This window comes from Ochotona curzoniae, unplaced genomic scaffold, assembly GCF_017591425.1.
Source record: "Ochotona curzoniae isolate NIBS_2020 unplaced genomic scaffold, NIBS_Ocur_1.0 contig_1014, whole genome shotgun sequence".
Taxonomy (NCBI): Eukaryota; Metazoa; Chordata; class Mammalia; order Lagomorpha; family Ochotonidae; genus Ochotona; species Ochotona curzoniae.
In genome coordinates, this window is record NW_024464920.1 from 53139009 (window position 1) to 53161040 (window position 22032).

Consider the following 22032-nt stretch of genomic DNA (forward strand, 5'->3'; position numbering starts at 1 on the left):
TCGGACTGCCTTAAGGTCCAACCCAGAGGCCTCTGACCTCTCTCTGTATAGGGTTGGAGCTTTGGGGGATGTGGGGTTTAGAAAAACCTACTGGAAATGATGATCCTAGCTCTGGGGAAGTTGAGAAGCCACTTCAGTGAATCCGTTAAGGCTAAGGGCTTGCATCACCTTGCTGCTGGGGGGTGGGGTGTGAGGTCCCTCTGCTGATTGGCTGGGAGCCCACAGAGCTCTGTGAGGTCACTGGCTCAAGGTCGAGCCAAGCAGGAGTATGGTGGAGATGCTGCCAACTGCCGTTCTGCTGGTCTTGGCAGTGTCTGTCGTTGCCAAAGATAACTCCACGTGTGAGTAAGTGTCGGGGCACATCCATCAGGTGAAGAGGGTCTTCTGAAGAGGGGTGCCCAGGCTCCTGCTGCCTGGGGCTGAGGAGGAGGAGGTTGGGCCTGGGCCAGAGCTGTTGTAAGCTCAGACACTCCTCACTTTCAGAACTGTCACTTGGGGCCTCTGTGCCCCACTCACACACAGCTTCTCCCTGAATTGGACCCTCGGCTCCCGGAACCCCCACAGCCCCAGGAGCTTGTCCCTGCTGTGGCTGAATCCTGGCACCTTGCAAGTTTTCAGGGGCCTATCCTGTAGAATCCCCAGGGTCCTCAAAACAGGCCTTAGCATCCCCCACTCTCTTTAACCTCCCTTAGCTTAAGACACTAATGACCAACAGCTTTCCAGCTCTTGGTGGCCACATACCTGTGACCCAGTCCTCAGGCCTACCCCTTTTAAGTCCCCATGGCTCCTAACCTGGCACCTCACTTCTGTGAACTTCTATGCCTGCCCATGGCCACTCTCCTGCCACTACATGTGCACCTGCCCTACTCCACTGCCTCCAGGAACCACACAGGCCCTCTCTCTGCCCATAAGACCCTAGAAATGACCTCCAAATGGTCCCCTGCAGCTCTGTCCAGCCCCTACCCCTGCTCCCGCAAGCATGTGGAGGCTGAGGCCCAAGTGGGGCCTTTTCTCAGTTTGAGCTGTACTCTGGTCTCTCCTCAGTGGCCCCTGTGGGTTGCGCTTCAAGCAGAACCCACAAGGGGGGTTCCGGATCGTTGGTGGGCAGGCCGCACAGCAGGGAGCCTGGCCCTGGATGGTCAGCCTGCAGCTCTTCACGGCACGCAACAACCGCAGATATCACGCCTGCGGAGGCATCCTGCTGAACTCCTACTGGGTGCTCACTGCCGCCCACTGCTTCAATAAGAAAAAGTATGTGTGGGAATGTAAGGCTGGGGGTTGACAGGGTGGCTCCTATCTTACAGGGACCCTCCCAAGGGCCTCCTATGGACTCCAGGTGGGGGAAGGCCCAACCAGCCCATGCAGCGAGTGGCTGGCTGACCCTTACTCATAGAAAAGTGCACGAGTGGAGGCTGGTGTTTGGAGCCCAGGAGATAGAATACGGGACCAACAAGCCAGTGAAGCCACCTCTGCAGGAGAGGTATGTGGAGAAGATCATCATCCACGATCACTTTGACTACCTGGGTGAGGGAAACGACATCGCTCTCTTGAAGATCACCCCTCCTGTTGCCTGCGGGCCCTTCATTGGACCTGCCTGCCTGCCCCCAGCCAAGGCAGTCTCCATGAAACCTCCCCAGATCTGCTATGTGGCTGGCTGGGGGTTCGTCAAAGAGGACGGTGAGTGCGGGAGGGGCTGCTTGGGGGGGCACTGCTGCGGCTCCTCCTGGGATCTTGGGGGTGCCTGTTTGTCCTGTCCCAGGTCCCATGACTGGTGCCTGCTCCTGCTTCTTTGGGGAAGGCTGAGCTGAGGACACAAGTAGGTCCTGGCACCTTCCCGATGGCGTCTGTAATTGACACCAGAAACCCACTGGCACTGGCAGTTGGGGAAGAGCCCTGTGTGTGGTTCTGGGGCTGTGAGTGGTAGGGCTGAGTTGGTGGTCTCTGAGCTGAGCATTTCACAATATGTGCCCACCCTTGGCCAGTCAGGGCACCGGCCTTGAACCCCCAGTAGTTGGGGAGGGGCTCTCCAGAGTTATATACTCCAGCTTGGGAGGCCCCTTGCAGCTGTCCCTCAGCTTCTGTGCCCTTCAGGGTGGGCATGGCTGCCTCCTTAGATCTCTGTGTCCCTGGCCAGGAGATCTACTCACCCAGCATGACCCTAACCACTGAAAACGCAAGCTGTGACTGAACAGGGGGTTCTCATACCATAGCAGGCTCACCAGAGGTCTGGGGGAGTGACCCAGAATGACAGCTGTTGCTGCGAGTCACACTGAAAACTTTGTGGCACCATTTACTCCAGAAGCAACAGCGACTCCCCACTAACTGGCAGTAATGGGCAGCAATGCTTGGACAGGATGACAAGATCACATAAGGTCTCACCCAAAAGCTCTCCATGTCTCCTAAACAGCCATGTGAATTTTTGTGCAGACACACTTTAACTGAAAGTGCGACTGGTTGTTTTAGCCATCAGCCTCTCCTTTTCTTTGATATTGGAATATTTAAGCCCCTAATTCAAGGCAGCAACAGAGAACAACCCCAACATTCCCTCTTACCCCCAGCCTTGTCACAGAGACAGGGCTGAGTATCTGACAGGTCTGTCCCTTGCCTCATGGACACATAGGCACCCCTCCCTGGCCCAGGGTGCCAGTCTCTGCCTCAGCTGCTGATGCCCAAGGCTCAGTGCTGGTGTTGGGAGCAAGGGTGATGTTCTTCCTGTCTGAGTCTCTGACCACCCATGTGACCACACCACAACTCTGGTCATCCCTGAGAGGTGTGCTCAGGGTCCCCACTGCCGCCCCACTGTAGCCACCCCATTGCACTGGAGGGTTGTGGAGTCCCCACTGCCACCCCACTGTAGCCACCCCATTGCATTGGAGGGTTGTGAAGTCCCAGGTGCACCTCAGATGTCATACAAGACTTTTTGCTTCTAGAATCCCTTTAAAGTTCGTGGGTCTGTCTCTCTGCGTATGTTTCTGTCTCTCTCCTTTTTGTAGACACATGCTCCATCCCGAAGCCCAAGTCATACAGAAGTGTCCAGTTTCCTTATGCCTCTCATTTTCCACCTCCTTCTTCCACCTTTTTACTTTGGTGGCTGAAAGAGCTGTCCTAGGTGCTGAATGCTGGAGTTCCTGCAGCCTTTGTTTTCAGACACCAGGGCTGGCAGGAGTGTGCTTTGGATTTAAAACGTCACCCTAATAGCTGGCAGGCCAGGGCTGCTGTATGTCATTTTAGTATGTCTCAGGGCAGTGCAGGTAAGCTTCCACTGCTTCTTGGGTTGTGAGGAAGAAAAAGCTGCAGGAACCAGGAAATGGCCCAATAGCCACTGATGAAGCCCTGCCACAGGGGCAGCTCTGTTCTTCCTGCCTGCCTCCTGGCCAGCACAGCTGTGCTCTGGAGCTGCCATTCCCTCTAGCCATTCATAGACGTGCTGCATCCAGATCCAGCAGCCCTGATTCTTGGGCTCTAGGCGACAAACACGATGCTGGCTGTATGAGTTGCTGCACAGCCTTAGCCTACAAACAGCCCTGACTTAGCTTCAGGATCACCAACAGGTTCTCCTGAGTGTGGAGGGACCATCCCAGACTCCTCCTCCAAGAACCTCAAAACAACTTACCTCTATCAGTGGAGGAGCCCTGGGAGAGCAAGGGGCTTGTTGACGCATGGTTTTAGACTGAAATCCAGAAGGAGTAGCCCTGGGCCCAGTTCCAGCTCTGCCTGCTGGTGGGCCTGCATGTGCACCACTCCAACCTGCTGATCTGCAGTGGGAGTAGCAAGATCTGGTGTCTGACAACGTGTGTCTGCTTGGCACCCTGCTCCACTGCTTGCCCTCTATCCACTCTTCCTATAACACTCATTAATCACCTTTACCACCCCTTCTGCTCCATCCTTTGTGTGTTTTCTTCCCCTCTTGGCATGAGTCAGTGGCCAAGAGTACTGGCTGTGTAGCCCCTGGGTTTACTTAGAGCAACTCCTGGGATGGGTCTTGGTGGAAGCAGGGGGCCTTCTTGCATACCTTCTGTCGTCTCTGACCCTGGCATGGCCCAATGCAGCTGTCATGCCATCACCTACGCTAATGGAGGCGCGAGTGGACCTCATCAACCTCGAGTTGTGTAATTCAACCCAGTGGTACAATGGACGCATTACAGCAACCAACCTGTGTGCAGGGTATCCTTCAGGCAAGATTGACACCTGTCAGGTAATCTTCCTCGTGTGCCCAGACCCCCGGGGTGCCTGCAGGATCCCCTAGGCCCCTCTTTCTGGATCCTGAAGCTCCACTAACTCCAATCCTCTTCCCAGGACTCTTTCTGGCTTGCATTCACCAGCTTCCACACCTGGCACTGCACCCTACCCTTGAGATGACACCTCACTCAAACCTTGCTCCTGAAGACAGTATTTACGTCTCTTCCCTGAAAACAGCACTAGAATTACATGTACTCAGGGATGCCCAAGAAGTGATGCGCATGCCACATGTATTTGTGCTCTCACCACCAGGGCTGCCAAGGCAGTGCACATGCTTGATGCACCAGGCTCAGCGCTTGTGGTCCCACCTCAGACCATAGCACCCCATGTACACTCATGGTAGTAGTGCCTCACTGTCCCCTAGAGCCCTCTGCCTCTCTGCCAGGGAACAGCGGCTTGGGCAGAGAGTGAGCTCTGTGTCCTTCCGAGCAGGGGGACAGCGGCGGGCCTCTCATGTGCAAAGAAAGCAAGGAAGAGCCCTTCGTGGTCCAGGGCATCACCAGCTGGGGTGTAGGCTGTGCACGGGCTAAGCGCCCCGGAATCTACACTGCTACCTGGCCCTTCCTGGACTGGATTGGTTCTAAAATCGGTTCTGTTGCCTTGCGCATGACTCAACCAGCTACCCCACCTCCCACTAGCAGAACCCCTGCCCCAGTCCGACCCCCGCCTGGGCACCAGTCCCCGGCTCGCCCTGCTTGGTATTTCCAACACCTTTCCCGGCCAGCTGGACCTCGGCCGCAGGCGCAGGTGCAGGCGCGGCCAAGGCCACGGCCTCGACCCCGACCCCGACCCCGGCCCCGACCCCCTCAGCCATCTGCAGCCCAAGCCCCACCTCTGCCTCCACCCCCGCCTCCGCCTCCACCACCCCCGGTCCCACCTCCACCCCCACCTCCACCCTCACCTCCTGCCAAGGTTCCCCCAGCACTTTCTTTTGCCAAGCGCTTACAGCAACTCGTTGAGGCATTGAAGGAGGGCACAACCTTTTCTGGTGGCAAGATCTTTTATGACATGGCAGCAGCCGCAGTGGGTTCGGAGACCACAGAGCTTCCAGAAGTAACCCTGACTTCCTGATCCAACATGTTCTCAGTGGACCCTGAGAGGAAGAGACTAAATGAGCACATCTATTTGTAAAAATATATTCATACATATATAAACTATATCCACATACAACCAGATGCCTTGGAGTTCTTTCTAGGTGCTTTCCCTAACTCAGCCTAACCCCCATCACAGCGACACCTGCTTCGTTCACCAGTGAAATGGACATGTTTGTTCATTCCTGATTCTGGTGTTTAATAATGGAGTAAGGTGCTGGGGCTGCAGGTCAGGTGTGGCTGTTGTTTCACACAGCTGTAGCCATGTGCCTGCTGGGGTGACTCCGAAGGCAGCTGCTGCAGCTGCACTGACAGGAGAGAAGCAAGTGTCCAGGTCTGACCAGGAGGCTGTGTGCCTTTTGTGTGCAGAAGAGTTGCTTCCTTACATCACGGTCACTGGGCAGGCCACAACACAGATCACCAGCAAGCACTGCTTTGTCAGTGTTCCACAGGTTTCTGAGTGGACAGCCTGTTTAAGTCCATTACTGCCTTGTGGTTACAATTGATAGTTCCTGAATTCAAACAAGTTTTTTTAAATTATCATTTCTATACTTTGCAGGGTTACCAAGGATGCTCACAATGTGTTTTGAATGGCTTCCTTACCATCTTGAGGTATTAGGTCTTCCATTGTAAGGAAGAGAAAGCAATTTGAGCCACTTAATGATAAGGACATAACCTGATGAGTGAAGAGCTCAGCTGGGGCTGAGTGGCAGACCTGCCCTTGCTGCTTCAGGCTAGAACCAACTGAAAGCGCTCATGTGTGTTTGACAGTTTTGGGGATAAGGGCTGGGATGGTAGTGTAGCAAATTAATCTGCTACCTGTAGCGCTGGCATGGCATAAGGGCTCCTGTTCAAGTCATGGTCACTCCATTTTTGATCCAGCTCCCTGTTAATGGCCTGGAAAAGCAGTGCAGAACAGTCCAAGTCCTTGGGCTCCTGTACCCACATGAGAGACCAAAAAAAAGCTCCTGGCTTCTGGCTTCAATCTGGCCCTAGTCATCGTGGCCAATTACAGAGTGAGCCAGCAGATGGAAGAGCTCTTTCTTTGTCTCTCCGTAACTCTTGACTTCCAAATACATCTAAAAAAAAAAATACTGGGAAAGAAATCCTGATATGCTGGGGCCAACTGCTCCCTGTGGTTAGGGAGTCACTCAGATCTGGTGGCTGCATTAAAGACAGCAGGTTCCAGGGGGAGAGACAACCCTGCTGCAGAGGTCAAGTACGAGACAGCCCAACCCAGGTCACAGACAGCTGGGAGCAGATACTGAAGCTATTGGGAGGGACCTAGTGAGAAGTCCTGAAACGCAGTTCTCTGCATTTGGGTCACAGGCTGGTGCAGCAGCCATGGGTATTTGCCTTTGGGATTCCCTGGTCCTGGGTTCAAGCAAACCCCCCACTTCACTGCCAGCAGCTCTGTGTCCTTGGGCAGATGTGCCAGAGGGTCACACGACCTTGAAATAAGGACACACGGGAGGAGTCCAGGTGTGGTTTGGGATGCTGGCAGGGAATGCTTATGACTGGAGGCTGTGGTGTCGTCATCCCTCAGACTGAAAAGCCACATGCACTGGAACACACTGACACATTGTGACTTCCTCCTGCTTCGTCTCTGTTCATGTGACTCTGACTTCCTTGTTCATTGATCAAATCTAGAGATGGTTCTGCAATAGCATGTACAGACTCATTTTGGTTTTCTAAGTTTATCTTCCACAGCAAGGATATTCGTAAGATATAGTGCCGCATCTCCTTCCTAGAAGGGAGTATTCATCTTTCTGTGCATGAAAATGCCCAACTGCCCAGAATGTCCAGCTCCCACATGGTAGTGCCTGGTTCCCAATTGAAGCCCGCCTTGGGAAGCCACAGGTGACGGCTCTAGCACTTTGGTGGGAAGTGTTAGAAAGTCTAACAGGAACAGGGAGTAAGATGGGAGCCCAGAAGCTGTTGGTTGTCAGGTCTGAGGACCACATGGACCTATTTTGACCTGTACGATGCTGTAGTCTGTATTATTTTCCTGTGGACCAGTGCAATGCACTGAGTTCAGCACGCTCTTGCCAAGCTCAACACATGCACAGCTCACATATGGGACAAGATGGCCATAACCCATGTGGGCCTGCAGAGGATGGCAGTGCCATGTCAGAAGACGGGGAAAACAGGTTGGACAACTCTCCTGGCTGATCTTTGGCAGCAAATGTCTGGGTGAGTGGATGCACTGGGATGGGTTCTGTCAGCCAGTGGACCCTGGAAGGATTTTCTCAAACCTGCAGCAATGAAACCAGCAGCATCTCAGAACTATCAAAACCACTCAAGCAATACTCTTGAGACATTTTTCTCCACTTCAGGGTTTCTAGGATGACATCAGGTAGACATCTCCCATCCCTGGGTGCTGGTGTGGTTTGGCAGCTGGGGGCAGCCCTCTCTCCCCACATACATGCAGAGGGAAAGGAAAGTTAGAAGTATTCATCCCACCCACCATCCCCCATACCTCGACCCTCTCCACCCTAATCAGGGTCCTCAAGGGTGTGCATCTTGTCAACTTTGTAAGCAACATAAACAAAACAAAACAAACCCAGAAACAAACCAGGGCTTTAGATGTTGGTATCACAAGCAGCAGCCTCACCTGCTGTGCCACAACACCATCCCCAAAGCTTTGAACTCTTAAGAAAATTCTCTTTTACAGTAACAGAAAATCTGTCGTTTTAAAGCTACATCTTACCATAGCAATGGGCAATGTATGCCTGAAATTTTAGTCAAGTGAGATCTCTTAAATTGAGTATTTGAATCACTTAAATATTTTATGTATTTGAAAATAACAAGGCAGAGAGAGAGGTGATACCCACTAGGTCACACCCAAAACAGCTGCCAAGGCAGGGCCAGGCTAAGGCCAGGAGCTGGTGGTAGGGATTCAACAGTTGAGCCAGGAGTGCGATCTCTCACGGTCTACCTTGGCAGGAGGCGAGATGCAGACAGAGTAAGAACCTACATCCAGGCAATGACACCCAAAGTAGGTATTCCAAGTGGCAAACCAACCACTCTGCCAAACCCACAACCTAAGACTCATTAATTAAAAGGAGAAATAGTTGTTCTTAAGTGTCCTAACCTATAGCTTTCTGTTGGGGTCTGTGCAGTAGATGTGGGGGACATGAAGGGGTGAAGAGTGTTGTTCCATTGCAGGCAGGGCCGCAAGGAATTTCCCGCTGACCGGCAGGGCCCCCCCCCCCCCCCCCCCCCCCCCCCCCCCCGCTCGCTCGGCGGATGTCACTACAACCACCTGAATGCAGCTCCACCTTTTTTTGCATGGACACCGGACCACCCTGTGGAAGAATTCTAATCCATCCTGGCATTTGCTACTGCGAGGTTAACCTTTTGCTCAGCCTGAGCTTGGAGGTCAATATCTTGCAAAAAGGGCCCTTTATCATTCCTACTGTCTTGGCTGTCCCCATTGAGCCTATGCTAATCAAGGGATCTAGATTTAGGCTTTCATTCTTTCCTCATTCTTTAGATTTCCCTTTTCTTTGTGATACAACATTGAATTGTAGGATAAGAATTGTAGCAGGAACTTCTAGGTACTGGTAGCAGGAACTTCTAAGTAACACTATGGCAGAGTTATCTTTAGAAACACCCACTTGACCATGACGTAAAAAGTCTGAGCCAGAGTTTGATTTTGTATAAATAAAGTGGACAGCTTTCCCGCATTGTCCATTATGATCATGAAACCCTAGTGGTCTGTCTCTTTCTTTGCGCCTCATCCACGCACTCTTTGCGAGTTCTGAACTCAACTGGAGCAGGACTCTGGCAGCTATTAATGGAAGGGATCTTATTTCTCAGTTCTGTCCCATGGAATAGTACCCACACTGGTATTCAGCCAGACTTCTGGCTCCAGTTTCCTACTAAACCAGACCCTGGGTGTTAGTCTTTACCTGCAGTAAGTCCTTAAGCACGGCTAATTTCCCTCAGCCAAGTCCTCTTTTCAGGGTAAGTTTGCTGCCATAAGCCAAAATACCAGATGCATAGAGGCACTTAGGAGATCTTTTATTCTAGTAGGTTAGGGACAGGAGCGGGGATGGAGGGGAAGAGAAACATCTACCATGGTGGTAGGAGGAGGGCTGCTAGGACAGGAGAATGGGGCAATGCAGAGGAGGATGGGCAGCTACACGTGCAGGAGGAGAGGAGGAAGTGAGGGAGGAAAAGGAAGTGGACAGGAAGGCGGCTGCGAGATACTGGAGGGATTGTTGGGGCTGCAGGGGAACGGGAGATGGGCAGGGATTGCGGGGAGGAGGCCGCAAGGGATTGGTGGGCAGCTGGAATGGCATGAATTGTGCAAGATGAGGGAAAGGGAAAGCAGATATCTGAAATAGTAAAAATGGAGGTCTTCAGTGCTAATGTTCCAGTCATTCACAAGGAAAGCAGCTTTGGACTGGCTTTAACTGGAACCCTGACCCTGGGAAGCAGGAGTGAACGGGCCCGTGGTTGCCAGCCTTGGACTGGCCTGGGGTTTTCATTATGGACATCTGAGTAGTGAACCAGTGAATGAAACTGTGCTCTATTCATCAACTAAGCAAAAATAAGTAACAAATTTAAAAATCATCCTATTCCCCCTAAAGCATTAGATTTCACTGAAATAGTCTCCGTTGTGATAATCAGGAGTCAGCTTGGGTTACCTTTATAAAGGTCAAGGTAATCTCTCCTCATTATGTACCAAACACACAAATTCTTTTGTGTCTTTTTGCTCAGTACAGTTCAGACCCACAACACACATACACACACTCATTGTTTATGCAATCCAACTTTACTGTAAAAAAGAAGCCAAATAAATTAGTGAAAGCAATGCAAATGATGTACAAGATGATCATAAAATCATATTGGGAGGGGAGGGGTCACCTACAGGAGGGTTAGCAAGAACAGGAAGTTTTCTATGCTGAAATAGGGATTTGTAAAGGACATCCCTTTACACAAAGTTCCAAGTGAGTGTCTCTGACAGTGTGATTGTATTGACCCATCTGCCACTCAATACGGCCAGCTCTGCCATTGGATTGTAATCGAATCTTGCCCTTATCTATGTAAGCTCCTAAACAGAGCACATACTCAAACATGTGGAATGAGTTTGCTGTCCTTTCAATGTATTTTTTTTTTCACTTAATTGGGAGGGACCAATTTTCTGCCTGCAGTGCCAGCATCCCATATGGGTGCCAGTTTGTGTCCTGACTTCTCCACTTCTGATCCAGATCCCTGCTTGTTTCCTGGGAAAGCAGCAGATGGGACCAAAACCTTGGGACCCTGCACCCATGTAGGAGACATGGAGGAGGCTACTGACTCCTGGCTTCAGATTGGCTCAGCTCTGGTCATTTCAGCTATTTGCTGAGTAAATCAGTGGATGGAAGATTTTTCTCTCTGTAAAACTCTTTCCTTGTAAATAAATTTTTCAAAAAAGTTATATGGGAGACTGAAGAGGAAAGAGCAGAGAACTCAGGGACAAGAATGAAGGCTGCATACATTGTGCAGCAAGCTGAGCCAGCATCGGGCAGGGAGTCAGGACACTCACATCCCACACTGGAGTGCCTGTGCCTACAACTTCCTGATTCCAGCTTCCTGCAGTGTAGGCTCTGGAAGGCAGTCGTTAGGACTCAGTAGTTGGGTCCCTTGTACCCATGTGGGAGAGCCTCTGACCTGGTCTGGTCCTGGCCACTGGGAACATCCGGGGATTAAGCCAGCAGACAGAACTCTCCCTGTTATTTAAGCATTAAATAGTATGTGTGTGTGTGTGTGTGTGGGGGGAGGTGACTAGCAAACAATCCCTTGGTAGAAACAAAAGAACTAGTCCCTAACCACCCAAATTTCCTTTTATTAAAAAATTGTACAGCCTCTGCCTGTTTTCCACCTAGGGAAATATTAATGACATGACACTCAACTCCATCCAAGGACTACTGGGCAAAGATCTGGCACATCTGCCTGGAGCCTGCTGGTGCTGTTCTTACCCTGTGTTAGGGTCACAGATGCGGGAGAGGCAAACAGCATGGGAGGGCTTACAGCAGCTGGAGGAGGGAATGGCCTGGACAGAGGCTCTCTCAGAGTCCCCCATCCCTGCAACCCCTGGAGGCCATGTTAGGAGGGGGAAGGGCTCCCGATGCTGCCACTCTGCTCTTGGTGTGGTACATTCTCCTCCTTCTCTTCTAGCTTGAAATTCTGTGAACAAAGTCGCAAGTAAGGCCTAGCTCTGTGCAGCTGGGGCAGACGTGAAGTTAGCAAAGGCAGGCAACACTTGCGGTCCTGCCTATCCCTGAGAAACCTTGTGTTGCCTATCCCACCCCAAACATTTCCTGGCCTACCTCCAGCTCCTGCAACACTTCATCCATGAAGTCCTGGGAGTTCTGTTTATATGACACAGCTAACCGAATTGCATCACTGAAGAGCTGAGGGTGAAGTGCAAATGGAAGAAGTGAAGGGTGGCAGTCAGCAGAAGGCCTTGGAAATAAAAGTCACCTAAATACTAGATATGGCCAATGAATTTTAGCTTAAGCCTAACCCCATCACCCTCCTCTCTCTCCAACACATGTGGCCACACACGACCCCATCCTCCTCAACACCCCACTTCCCCTGGTGAGTGTACCACCTGGCCCCGATCTCACCAGGCTACCATTACCTTTACAACATTGGTGCCATCAGCAGCTGAGACAAAATACAGGGGCAGAGAGAATTTCTTTGCAAAACTGAAGCTTTTCTGGGTTACTTTTATGTCCGCTGTAGAGACAGGATGGGACACTGGTGTGTCTATCAAGGAAAAGGGTGAGGGATTTGGAAGGGGTTGAATCATGAATGCATCCCAGTGAGCTGTGTGGTGATGACCAAGGACTGAACCCTAGAGTTCAGGGAACTAGGAAGATGGGAAGTGCATGCAAGCAAAGATAATGGGGAATAGGGTGGATCACCCAGGGTTGCCCACCCCAGGAAGTGTAGGAATGTACACTGACGGGTTCCCCATGAACTGCTGGTGCCCAGGTGCAGGGATGGCCCCACCATCAATCTTATTGGCCACTACGATGCACGGGATCTCTGGCCTGAACTCCCGCAGCTCGGCATACCAGGTGCTCAGGTTTTTATAGGTGACCTTCCTCTGCACATCAAACACCTGCCAAGGACAAAGGAAGACAGTTCAGGGACATGGCGTCTGCACACCAGGTCCAGATGACTCACACCTAAGCAGCCAAGCTCTCGGTTTGGGAATTCACCCAAGTACGGGCTCCTCTGATCATACCTGCTCGTCTCAGGGAAGTTTCTGAGCTTTCAGATCCAAAGGTGTTTTTATAATCTTCTATTCCTTTTTGTTTTCTTGGCATGTAATCCTATTTACCTAACAAGTATAAATTTCTTTTAAAAGATCTATTTCTACATATTTGAAAGGAAGAGTGAGAGCAAAGACGAGATCTTTCATCTACTGGTTCACTTCCTAGATGGCTGCCGAGCTGACAGTACTGCGGGCAGCAGCTTAACTGGCAACGCCACAGTGCAGGTCCCTATTTTAAGATCCCTTTGTAACACTTTTGAGTGCTACTTGAATTTTCCTATGATATTACTTTCATAGTTTTCTTTAGTCTTCTATTCACTCTGTACTTTAAATATTTTAGAAGTCACTTTAATTTTCTAAATTATCCTTTAGCTTATAATTTCACTGGCTTTTTCTTGATTCAATCTATTTCAAGACATCAGGGAAGAAACATGAGAACTGAAGGCCACTCTAAGAACAGAGCTCAACAGGCAAATTCCAAGTCATCACTTCAGAGAACCCTCCGGCTCCTCATGGAAGCTCCTCAAAGGAGCTTCTTCCAGACAGCACAACAGCCACAAGGTGCTGAGCTCCAGTGTCCATGGATAAGCTCATGAACGTGGCAGGCACTGGCACAGCAGCTCACCTGCTGATGGGGGTATGCTCGCATCCCATATGGATTGCAGCTTCCTGCAAGTGATGCCTCAACTTGCTGGAGACCTGTATTTAGTTCTTAGCTGCTGGCTTTGGGCTGACTATCACAGCTGTTATAGGTATGCAGGGGGATAAACCAGTTAATGGGAGCTCTATATGTAGCTTTCTCAAGTAACTTAAAAAGAGGTTACAGGTTGGTTCGATGGCTTGGTGGCTAAATCCTCACCTTGCAACAAGCAAGAATCCCATGTGGGCACTGGTTCATATCCCAGCTGTTCTACTTCCTACCCAGCTTTCTTCTTACGGCCTGGGAAAGCAGCAGAGAATGGCCCAAGGCCTTGGGACTCTCCACTGAGAGACCCAGGCAAAGATTCTGGCTCCTGGCTTCAGATTGGCTTGGTTCTGGCTGTCATGACCACTTGGGGAGTAGCCAGACAGAAGGTCTTTCTGTCTATCTCTGCTTCTCCGTAAATCTGCCTCTCCAATCAAAATAAATAAATATTAAAAAAAAAAAAAGTTACGGAGCACAACCACTTGGTAAGCTGCTGAACCAATTTCTAAATCCCCCAGCGCAGGATCTCATCCAGCATTTGGAAGGAGGGTTAGCAGGTATACTTCCACAAAAGGCAGGAGATCCATCTGGGAGTGTTTCAGTAGACAAGTGTTGTCTTGAGTTTCCACCCAGAAGCTCTGGGAAACACATGAGGCAAGCTGTGTACTTGGTGGACCAGACCCCTTCTCCCACAATACTCCTCAGGACAGATTTGCCCAGGACCTTTGTCTACCTCCCAGCTGATCACGTACCATGATACAGGCGTGGGCCTTGTGATAGTAGGAGGCATGCATGCTCTGGAACCGCTCCTGGCCTGCTGTGTCCCAAAAGTCTGCAATAGAAATATGGTTCTACATGCCTACTGGGGTGGGAGCACGCACTTCTGTGCGGGGGTCGGTGTGAAAACACGAAATGCACACACGTGAATGCAAGTGGGGAGGACATCACCTTACATGTAAGTGATGTGCACACACATGAATGCAAGTGGGGAGGCCAGAGTGTGCAGTGAGACATGTGTGCTGGGAGGGAAGGCAGTGCTGCCAGGAAACCTCCCTGGTCCCCACACACAAGATGCAGGGCCCTGCCAGCTCTAGGCCTGACCACAGTGAAAACCCCATCAGGCCAGATATGCGGCCTGCCCTGAAGAAGGCCATGACCTTCCAGGAGGTCAAACCTGTCTGGGAGACACACGTATCCATTCTTCACACTGGCTGAATGAGAACACATGAAGCGAGGAGAGCTAGGGCCTTGTTAAAGGTCTCAGTATCCCTCCTCCCTGTGGCAGTTGCAGGAATCCTACAGACTGATTCTGGCCTAGAAGCAGGGTCAGAGAGAATGCCCTGTGCCCTCCTGCCACCATCCCTGGCAGGCTGGACTGTAACATCTGCTCCTGCCTGGGCTCTCACTCCTCTGCCTCCCATGGGCCACTCTTGCCTCTCCTCTCCTCCCAGTCCCTCTGGACTCCATGCTGCTCACCCACGAGGATGGTCTTGCCGTCCACTGTGGTTGTGTGCTTGTACAGGGTCAGGGCGTAGGTGGACAGCTGTTGTGGCTGACTTCATTCAGAAATTAAGGAGCAGAGAGGAAGGAGCCGATCTTGCATGGTGGAATAAGCCCTTTCCCACCCTGGAGTTAGATTTTAGGTGGGACAGATTTGGGAGCGGAGCATCTGGTATATGGCTAATTCTCTGCTTGGGACACCACCGTTCCTCACAGAGGTGCCTGCGTGGAGTTGAGAGGACTCTGAACAAGCTTGCTGCTCAAGTGCACCCTGGAGGCACCAGGTGACAGCTCACAGACTTGGGTTCTGATTCCTCACATAGAAGACCCAGAGGACGTCCTTGGTTCCTGCCTAGTAAGTGCTGGGGAAGTCAACCAATGGATGGAGAAATCAGTCCCCTTTCTCTGTCACTCTACCCTTCCACATAGATTTATTAAGCTGCCAAATTTTGAAATCAGAGAACCAAAGGTCATGGGAAGGATCAGGGTTTGGGTTGTGATGCCCATACCAGACTAAGTGCACTATCAATGCTACCACCTTCCTGGTACCCACCAAACCCAAACTGAGTAAAGTTGAGGGAGCAGTGGTGCCTGTGTGTTTCCTAGGTTGAAGCCAAAAATCAGGACTGTACAAAGAGCTAGTGGAGCAGGTGCTTTCAGCTGTAAAGGATACAATCCGTCCATGAGGAACCGCTCCATGAGTCTGCAAGAACAACAGGCAAGGTCAGGGTGAACCCCACATCCCCTTGGCCCTACTGGATCGCCCCCCAGGCCTGAGGCTTCTCTCATGTTCACTCCACAGCTACACAATTCCTGGATCAAGCCTGCATCCTGGGAATCACGTCAAGGCAGTGACACAGATGGCCAGTGTGAGGCCCTTAGGTATGTCATTTCCACGTCAGGGCATGACTGCATGAGGAGGAGGCAGGCCAGGAAAGCTATGTCTTCTATCCAAATGCCATCCACCTTCCCTGCATTCTGCAGCTCCTTTAAGGCTTTGATCCAATGTTACCCTTACCCTATTTATAACATTAAAGCTGTAACCCTTCAGTATACCTTCCTCTCTCTATCCGTTATCTAACACCAAGTGCTTAGACGATTTACTGTCTCAAGATATAAAACCATTTATAACTTACCAGTCAGACAGCATTAAAACTACTTAAATTTTACAACTGAAAGATACAAAAGTTCTTTCCATGTAATTTCTTATAAAGAAGTTTATTGGGAGTTTGGGAGGGGTTCGAGCCTTGGGGTTGGGGGCAACTGCTGTTCCCTACAGTGTGGCGGCTGTGGGGGGTACCCCTGCCGGGTCGGACCCAATGCTGGGGACTCATGCCAAAGACACTGCCGGAAGGCAGTGAATGAGTCCTCAGCTTCCCCCAGGGCGGCCAGTTCCCCAAGTGGTGCACGGCTTTGCCTGCTGGCCGCCCGGCGGCGAACTCTGAGGTTTTTAAGATATGTAGTTGCTGCCTGGGGACACCCATGAATAAGGCCAGTTTTAGTGTAAGTGAGAAATGAATTTTGGGTGATTCCCAGTGACAGGGTCACGAAAGTTTCAGGCATGCATGGGGACTGAGACCTGGTGGTTTGGAAGGAAGTATCCAGAAGATAATTTGGGTTAGACAGATTTACCAGCCCAATTAGGAATCCAGAGATGGGCTGTTAGCATAGAACATCACTGATCATCACACACCAGCCCACACCAAAGCTATGGATGGGGGCCTCTTTGGCAGTGTTAGGTACCACTGCCCGACTGGGTGGTAGAGTGGTCACATTTGGCAGGGTCAAGACACTATCCAGCATGCAAGAGAACTTGGCCTGGGGATAGACTCTGTGGACAACCCTCTGTGGGCCCAACCCTGTGGAAATACAAGTCCCCCTGGTGAGCTTGCAAGCTGGGGTTGCGATGGACTAAGCTAGGTGTGACCATGCCACTTGCCATCTCTCACAGGCAAAGGAATCCACAACAGTCAGGGCAGGTCGAGGCAGCACTTGAATGTGCATCCTAAAACAGGATGTGGGGTGGGCTGGGCTGCAACTGGAAGTGGGCAGAATGGGCAGGGCTGAACAAACCTTAACTCACAAGAAAGAACAGAAATCAGGTTGGAGCACAGGTCAGGCCAAGTAGGTCCTTGCACCTACTGATCTGCGTGAGACAGGGAATGCTAAGCCACAGCATCTAAGGGGCCAGGACAAGTGAGGGGCTCTGCCAAGCTGAGTCAGAGCAACCACTGGCCTGCACGTGATCTAAGACTGGGAATAGGCCCAAGTGGGGAGCCAAGGGGACACCCTAGCTGGGTTGAGTTTCCTACCAAGGAGCGCATGGGCTGGAATTGGGGCTGCGTTCTGATCAGAATACGATTGTAATCTCCCATGGCACAAGTGTGGACTGGTACTGGAAGCACCAAGCCGGGACAGACTCCAACACCACCTGGTGCTCTGGAGGACCAGGGGAGATATGTGACAGACTAGGCTAGGTCTCAGCCCTTACTGAACCATGTGTGAGCTGTATGGGGGTATGGAAGAGCCGTGGCTGGGTTGAAACATCCAACAGTAAGAACCAGATTGGGTTGAAGGCCAGTCAGGAAAAGCCTCTGTTCCTGCTAGGACAGGAGGTGAACTGAGTAAGGCTGGGTCATAGACCCACTAGTATGCGCGAAATCTGGCACTGGAGAGTTTTGATGGAGGAGCCTGGACAACTTTTCTAGCTGGACACAGACCCGGCAGGTAAGTGCAAGAAGCACAATAGGAAACATCCCAAAATAGGCAATGGAAATTATCCCACCGGCATACACATGGCATGGGTTAGGGGTAGACCAGGCTAAACCTGTTCACATCGCCTACTGGCGAATCCGAGCACTGGAACAGAGTGTGGGTTGAGCCAGGTTCAGTTGCGACACATACCAGTACACATTAAGGAATGCCAAGGTGAGATGAGCCATACCAGATGTGGTTGCAGTGCCCAAACAGCACATGTGAAAATCAGGGGGAGGAGGCAAAGCCGACAGGGGAATGTGGGTTCTCCTGCTGGACAGTCAATCCCATTGGAGAACATGAGTTAGGATGGGGGCAGACCAGATCAGGCAGGGCTACAACACCTGTGTGCCTCATGTGAGCTAGATAACGGAAGGGCCACGGTGGGCTGACTGTTCCGACTGGTGCAAGCAAAAATTACAGTGGGTGAGGATGGGTGGGCTTAGCTGCAGCATTAGCTGGCAGAGGCTGGCACTGGGGGCTAATTCTGTCAAGTCAAATGCCAGAACCACCTGGAGAGTGCATAATCTGGGAGTGGGTGTGGTCTAGAAGGGAAATAGTGGGCACCTCCCTCGGGGTTACCACTCTCACTGGACAGCACGAAAACCAGGACAGGAGCAGGGGTGGCTAGACAGAAAGGCACCTGCCAGTATGTGTGTGGGCTGGATAGTAGGTTGGTTGGGTTGAACTAGGTTTCAATGCCCATTGACATGTGTGAGAGCTAAATGGGGTGTGGGACAGACTGGACAGGCCTGCGGTACATACTGGCAAGCATGGGAACCAGGGTAGGGGGCAGAACTGGTGGGGGTTATGGGGAGTCGCCCCAACTAGGCTGCAGCTCCCACTGGTTTGCGTGAGGACCGAGTATGAAGTGGGTAGGATCGAGCTGGACTACAACACCTGTGGGTTCACGAGGAAGACAGGGCTGGAAACAGAACTGACTCAGCAATCGCAATGACTAGCATGTGCATAAGCTGACTGGTGTGACAAACGGTGTTGGACTCTGTACTAGCAAACTCACGCAAGAATCAGGCCTGGGTTAGGGTTCATCTCAGATGAAGTGTCTTTGGAGATCCCTCCAACTGAACTCCTGATCTTAGAACCCCAACTATGAAGAGACTTTCAGCCAGTAGACTCTGAATAGGTTTCATTGCAATTGGAATGGCGAGATTGGCAGCAATTCAGAACTGATGAACTATCAAAACTGTTTGAGCAGGACCCTCGGAGCGCGCCTCCTGTTGGGATCTGGGATGGGTGGGAGGCTGGGTGGGGCTTTTCTCTTTGTTACTCCCCTAACCCCAGATACAGGGAAAAATGATATTAGTGTGGAAACAATGGTATTACCCACTTTCACCCTGTAGCCCTTGACCCTTTGTACCCTAATTAACTAAGTAAAATTATTTAAAATAATTTAAAAAAAAGAAGTTTATCAGAGGGGCTGGCATTGTAGGGACCCGCCACACTGGCAGTCCTCATCGTTCTGTTTCGAGCCCTAGCAGTTGTTCTTTTGATCCCACTCCCTGCTAATGTGCGTGGCAAAGCAGTGGAGGGTGGGCCAAGTGCTCGGCCCCTGCAGCCACAGGGGAGACCTGGATGGAGCTCCTGGCTCCTGGCTTCGGCCTGGTTGAACCCCAATCATTGTGGTCATTTGGGGAGTGAAGCAGCAGACTGAAGCTTGCTTTTGCTTCCCCCTCCCCATAATTCCACCTTTCAAATAAATGAAATAAATCTTAACAACAACAATAACAAAGAATTAGAAACCTATACTTAAGATCAGAAATATGTTCTTTGGAGATCACAGACTGGGCAAAGATGTCTGCATCACACAAGACGAGAGGCTCCAGCCTGTGTGATAAGGCACAAGAACAAGGTGTATAGATCAGAAAAGAAAACACAGCTCTAATGTTTGTCCTAACAGTCTAGGTAAGAAATTCTAATAACAACAACAAAACAAGCAAAAAAAAAAAAAAACAAAACAAACAAAAAAAACCCAAAAAAGCCCCATCCAAACATGACAAACAAACAGAACTGGCAGAGTTAACTTCAGCATGGTTACAGGATGCAAGAACAACATATAAAAACCAAGCGTAGGGCCTGGTGTGATAGCCTAGCATGCGCTGAGATCCCATATGGGTGCTGGTTCGTGTCCCAGCTGCTCTACTTCCTGTCTGGCTCCCTGCCTGTGGCCGGGAAAGCAGTCAAGGCCGGTCCAAAACCTTGGAATCCTGTGCCCATGTGGGGGATCCAGAGGAAGCTCCTGGCTTTGAATCGGCTCAGTATCAGCCATTATGGTCACTTGGGGAGGAACTTCCTCTCTGTCTCTCCTCCTCTCTGTATATCTGTCTTTTCAATAAAAATAAATACATTTAAAAAAAAAAACAACCCACATTGAAGTGTATTGCTACACACAAGCAATCAACACAGATGCTGAAATGTAAAAATGACACTTATAATCACTAACAAAGAAAAATATTTAAATCTAACAAGTTACAGAACTTCTAAGCTAAAAACTACAAAACGGTAAAGAAAATTAAACAGCAATAAATAAATAAATGTATTAATATAAATACAATGATAAAAGTTTCAATCCATTGCAACAGAAGATTTGAAAAACATAATTACCTAACAACAGGGCTGAGAATATATGAATCAAATATCAAAAGAACTGAAAAGAGAAATGCAAACCTACTACGTATCCCATTTTCAACAGGCACAACCAGAAAGGATCAACAGAGAAAGGACTTGAACAACACTATGACCCAGTCAGACCTACCAGTGCACACTCCACTCCACCCAACAGCAGCAGAACACGGAACACGTCTAGAAGAGACCATGTGTGCGACCCCAAGACTAGTCTAACAAAATTAAGATTCAGCTCACACCGTCCCCCAGACACCCTGAATCTATCCTGATCTTCACATGTGGCACTCAGCTTTGTCTGGGAAGTCGCTAAAGGCTGCATGCAGGCTAGCTTGCCTGCTTTTTGTTTCCAAAGCAAAGACAGACAGGGCTGTCCACCACTGCTTCACCGCCCCCCTCAAATGCCAGCAGTGGCCTCCAGCTGGGGCTGATGCTGGAGACAGGAAATGAGTCCAGATCTGTCAGTCTTGTAGCCTTCACACCTCCCGGGGCCTGCAGCAAGGAGCTGCAGTCAGACAGGCCCATTGCAGTAGTCTAGCGGCTAAAGTCCTTGCCTTGTACACGCTTTGGGATCCCATATAGGCGACGGTTCTAATCCCAACAGCTCCTGCTTTCCATCCAGCTCCCTGCTTGTGGTCTGGAAAAGCAGTCAAGGATGGCCCAAAGCCTTGGGACCTGCAACTATGTGGGAGACCCGGAAGAAGTTCCTGGATCCTGGCTTTGGATCGGCATAGCATCGGCTGTTGCGCTCACTTAGGGAGTGAATCATCGGACGGAAGATCTCTGTCTCTCCTCCTCTCTGTATACCTGACTTTCCAATAAATAAATAAATCTTAAAAAAAAAAAAAAAGATCAGTGTGTCCTGCAGACTTGTGCTCAGCTGGGCACAGGCTGTGCTTGTGCCCCTAAGTGTGTGCAGCCCACACACCACACACGCCTCAGCAGTAGGGAGGCTCTCCTCCACACCTGGCAAGACTCAGGGCAAGGCTCACCCCCACAGCACGCTCATTCCCGGGGCTCAGCATGCTTCTGGGGGCAAGGGCCCAACACCCCCAGTCTGGTCCCTGTTTTCCAACATACTTGGATTTCCCCACAGCGCTGTCACCCAGGCAGATGATCTTCACATTGTCATCGGCATCGTATTTCTCCTGGTCCAGCTCCTCAGCTCTGCCTCCGTCTCTGGCCATGGCTCTGGACTTCAGAGCAGCCCAGCTGGGCGCGGGGAACTCTTGCCTCCCTCTGGGAAGATCAGTGTGAAGCTGCCGTTAGAAACGCCAAACCCAGGACTTCCTAACCCGGACTGGTCACACACACCTGCTGGCCCCTGGCCCAGCCCTGTTCTCTGCACCGACGAGCAGCACGTCCTCTGAGGGAGATTTCTCCACTCGGCTCCAGCCACACCCACCTCTCCCCTCCCGCCCGGACAGACACGATCCTAAAGCCGAGGCTTCACGAGGTCCATTCGCAAGTGTCCTCACGCGGACACTGGCCAAGCAGCCATGCGTGGCCCAGCGCACCGAGGGCCAAGAGGCCTCCGGGCTGCGTGGGCCGCTCCCCGCTCCCCAACTCCAACTGCACCCACGCCCAGCGCCGGACCCGCGGCCTGTTTCCAAGCCGACCTCAAGCATGCGCCCACCGCTCACGGGGGAGCGCAGCCCGGCAAGGGGGGAGCCCTCCGGAGCCTGCCAGTCCGCAGAGTGGGCATCAGCGACACACCGACCGAGCACAGGAAGGACGCGGGCACCCGCGCCGAGCCCCGCACCCGCCGCTTCGTCCTCCCGTGCAGGGCCGGAGATGCCAAGGCCGCCGCACCCACTTCCGGCCCGCACGCGTCCCCGCCGCTGCTA

At 51.3% G+C, this 22032-nt stretch overlaps 2 protein-coding genes across 2 annotated transcripts; one reads left to right on the forward strand and one right to left on the reverse strand.

The window, feature by feature from the left end:
• Positions 1-268: 268 nt before the first annotated feature.
• Positions 269-5398, forward strand: ACR (acrosin). The gene is made up of 6 exons (XM_040991861.1): positions 269-345; positions 1045-1251; positions 1394-1677; positions 4050-4195; positions 4672-4946; positions 5022-5398. The coding sequence occupies exons 1-6, from the start codon at positions 269-271 to the stop codon at positions 5308-5310; spliced, it is 1278 nt and encodes a 425-aa protein (XP_040847795.1). The 3' UTR covers positions 5311-5398.
• A 5304-nt stretch (positions 5399-10702) lies between these two features.
• On the reverse strand, positions 10703-21987 carry RABL2B (RAB, member of RAS oncogene family like 2B). The gene is made up of 9 exons (XM_040987893.1): positions 21805-21987; positions 21266-21424; positions 15465-15494; positions 14768-14847; positions 14044-14123; positions 12339-12450; positions 11965-12062; positions 11651-11734; positions 10703-11507 (listed from the first exon to the last, which is right to left on the reverse strand). The coding sequence occupies exons 2-9, from the start codon at positions 21370-21372 to the stop codon at positions 11427-11429; spliced, it is 672 nt and encodes a 223-aa protein (XP_040843827.1). The 5' UTR covers positions 21373-21424; positions 21805-21987; the 3' UTR covers positions 10703-11426.
• Positions 21988-22032: the final 45 nt, after the last annotated feature.